Source organism: Pygoscelis adeliae, unplaced genomic scaffold, assembly GCF_000699105.1.
Source record: "Pygoscelis adeliae isolate BGI_AS28 unplaced genomic scaffold, ASM69910v1 Scaffold343, whole genome shotgun sequence".
Classification (NCBI taxonomy): Eukaryota; Metazoa; Chordata; class Aves; order Sphenisciformes; family Spheniscidae; genus Pygoscelis; species Pygoscelis adeliae.
The window spans coordinates 312,670-316,056 of record NW_008824402.1 but is presented as its reverse complement, the minus strand read 5'-3'; the positions used below and the strand labels follow the sequence as shown (position 1 = coordinate 316,056).

Genomic DNA, 3,387 nt, shown 5'->3' with positions numbered 1-3,387 from the left:
CCCCCCCTCCCCAGTGGCAGAGGAGGAAGGTGTGCGGGTGCGGAGCTGAGCGCTGGGCAACTCAGTGCACAATTCACCCGAGAGGCAGCTGGAGACGGTACGGCAGAGCCGCTTCGGGGCCGGAAACCCCCAGGTCTCTGGCTGACTTTTTGAGGTGAGAACACTCTTTTTTTCCACTGCTGCAGGAAGGATGGAGGAGCAGCAGGCGCTGGGGGGTGATGCTCTGGGCGAGGAGGCTTCACCGAGAGGGGAGAAGGGATACAGGAAAGGGGGTTCCTCCCATGCCAGAGCTCATGTGCCCCCAGAAACTCCTTCCTTGGTTAGCTGCACTCCCGCTCAGCTGTTTGCTTCCCCACTGAATAGCCTTTTATCTTCCTTAATCCCACCGACACCGATAATTCCCTTGGCTTCTTGCCTTGTGATCTTCCCTTTGCAAGCTTGCCTTCTGCTGGGTCATGGAGGCACTTTGGGTCCAGAGCTGGGTCATGGAGGCACTTTGGGTTCAGAGCTGGGTCGTGGAGGCACTTTGGGTTCAGAGCTGGGTCGTGGAGGCACTTTGTACCAGCTCTGCTTGCAGGACCAAATGCCACATCTGCAAGACCATGGAGTGGGTGTCCCTGTCCTTGGGGGGTGCTTCAGGCCCTGCTGAGCTGGGGTGGGGGGTGCTGCAGCCCTGGCAGTGAGCCGAGCACCTTCCCCGTGCCCTGTCAGGGAGCGGGGCTGGCCGGGGGAGCTGGCCTCTGTGGGACTGGGAGGCAGCCAGGAGCCTTGAGCCACCCAGGACATGGTGAAAGGGCTGACCCTTTGACGTGCACGCTGAGCCCACCACAGCTGTGTAGAGCCGGCTCTTCCCTGCTTGCATCCATCCTCAAAATGTGCCCTGCAAAAGCTCCCTGGGGCTGGAGGAAGAGCAATGTGCTGCTCCTCTCCTGTTCCCATCCTTGGAAGCTCTCCCAGGGCTGGGAGCAAGTCCTGAGGGTCCCACACCAGCGCTGGGTCCCTGCATAAAGAGAGGTCTGGCTGCTGCCATGTGTTGGGTCTGCAGGTGCCTGATGGGTCCCTGCCTGAGAAAAGGGGGAGGCAGTGGGGCTGGCTTTGTCCAAACTAACCTTGCTCATCTCTTCTGGGGATGCAAACACCCCTTCTCTCATCCCATGGGGCCTCACCGGGTGAACATCTCCCCAGGAGCGTCCTCAATGTCCCCAGGAGGCTCCGAGCTGGCACCAGCATTGACGTGATGCTGGGTGATGCTCCTGGTGGCTATGGAGATGTCAAGGGTCAGGAAACATGGGGGTCGACTGGGCTTCCCATTGCTTGTGAGGGAATCCAGGTGTCTGGATCCTCATGTCCTTCATAACCATTGGGCTCTACGCTCCTCTAGCAGAAGATCAAGCGCCCTGTTGTGGCCCTGCTGTCAATGCAGATGTTGTACTCGGTGCAGACGGCTGCTCAGGGACACAGCCTGGGCACGGGGAGGGGCGGGGGCAGCAGGGACCTGGGTGACCACCGGGGCGAGTTTGGTTTCCAGGGAGCCCCTGACCCACCATGACGTTCAAGCAAGCATCCATGATGGCCCCGGAGGCCACGGCCACCACGATGCCCATGGCCACGATGGAGAACTCCACTGAGGCCGCCGGGCCGGGCGAGGGCAAGGAGGACATGTTCACCAAGCTGAGGGACAAGTTCATGAATGAGCTCAACAAGATCCCCCGTGAGTAGCTGCTTCCTTTTCCAGGTATCACCTTCCTCATGACCCCACCACCGCTCGGGTTCCAGTGCAGCATGTGGGACAGGGTGGTGGGGTGGCTGGGGCTGGGAGGGCGCTGCAGGGCTGACAATGATACTGGCTTTTGCCCGCAGTGCCACCCTGGGCCCTCATTGCCATCGCGGTGGTAGCCGGACTCCTCATCCTCACCTGCTGCTTCTGCATCTGCAAGAAGTGCTGCTGCAAGAAGAAGAAGAACAAGAAGGAGAAGGGCAAAGGCATGAAGAACGCCATGAACATGAAGGACATGAAGTCGGGCAACCAGGTGACGTCCTTATGGACTGCTTGGCCTTGTCCTGCGCTTGGTGTTGTAGGATGATCCTTCCAGTTGAGTTACGATCCATGTCGGGGCACTCGTAGCTCAGGCAGCAGAGGGGGATGGAGCCACTAGGATCCTGGGATGGGACAGCGCAGACATGAGCCTGCAGTTGAGACAGCAGCACTGTCCTCCTCCAGTGCCCGGTGGCCCAGATGGGGCCAGGGTCAAGCTGGCCTGGACCTGCCAATGCTTCACCTGAACCAGGAAATGTTAATTTAATCCCTTATGTCTCCCTGCCTTCCTCTGAGTTGTCCTCATTTCATTGAGCTGTGCCTTTAGCTGAGAGGGGAGGACCACCAGACCAAAACGCCCACCGGTTTGGGGTCCCCAAAAAGCCAGTACTCAAGAGGCAGGTGCTGGTGCAGGGAGTGGAGCTGGGGCCATCTCCTCATCTTGGGGGACCAGCAGGAAGGAGGCTTTGGTACCAGCGGGCTTGGGGCCATCCAGGGCCATTTCAATGGCCCTGACCCATTTGGAGGGGGTGGGAGATTTTGGGCATCTGTTCCTGCTCTTCAGAGCCATGTGGGCACCATGGGCATGCAGGCAGGGCTGGAGAGATGAGCGCTGAGTGGAGATGCTCCATCATACCTGCCCATCTGCACGCCCCCACGGTGGTGGGAGATGTGGGGTGGGATTCCCCGATGGAGGGCGAGGGCTGCCATCCCCTGGGGCTCGACGGGGCCGTACAAACCCCGATTCCCCACCTCGCTGTGGGTCCTTTGTTGATGCTTTCTGTAACGTGGCTCTCTTCCCTCCCACTGCTCTCACGGTCCTCCCTCCCTGCTGCCCTGTCTGCGTGTTCCCTCTCCATCCCGGGACGCCCTCCACGGTAGGTGCTACCACGAGCCTCCTTCTCCATCGGCTGCTTCCAGGGTGGGACAGGGGACCTGGGGACAGGTCAGAGAGGTGATAATGAGCTGGGGCTCCCAACCCATGGACCATGGCTTGGAGAGGCGTGGAGAGGGGTGGCTTTGCCTTAGCCATAGGAGAATTAGGTTGTATCTATCTCTATTACGAAGTTAATAAAATGGCCCTGCTAAGCCCTTGGCACCAGCTGCAGCGCTCCCCCAGGCACGGGCTGGGGGGTTGTTGAGTATCCCTGCACCCTTTGCAGGAGCTTGCTTGCATGCACTGCCCCCTCCCCAACACCAAACCTGGGGGGAGGTGGGGGGACCAGAGCTGACCCCGTGTCCCTGAGGCAGCCCCCCACGCTGTCTTGGCTGGACCAGCACTGAGCAGCCCAGGGGCTCCCCGGCTTCCCCGCAGCCGCGGGGGTGTAGGCAGACCCCGGGGCAACCCCCGG

General features: G+C 60.6%; 1 protein-coding gene across 1 annotated transcript in view; it reads left to right on the top strand.

Moving 5' to 3' along the window:
- The first annotated feature begins 1,545 nt into the window (after positions 1 to 1,545).
- Positions 1,546 to 3,387, top strand: part of SYT2 (synaptotagmin II) — a 5,287-nt gene continuing 3,445 nt past the window's right edge. The window contains exons 1-2 of the mRNA XM_009320362.1: positions 1,546 to 1,711; positions 1,861 to 2,030. Coding sequence (XP_009318637.1) covers positions 1,546 to 1,711; positions 1,861 to 2,030 — 336 coding nt within the window. The remainder of the gene's footprint in view (positions 1,712 to 1,860; positions 2,031 to 3,387) is intronic.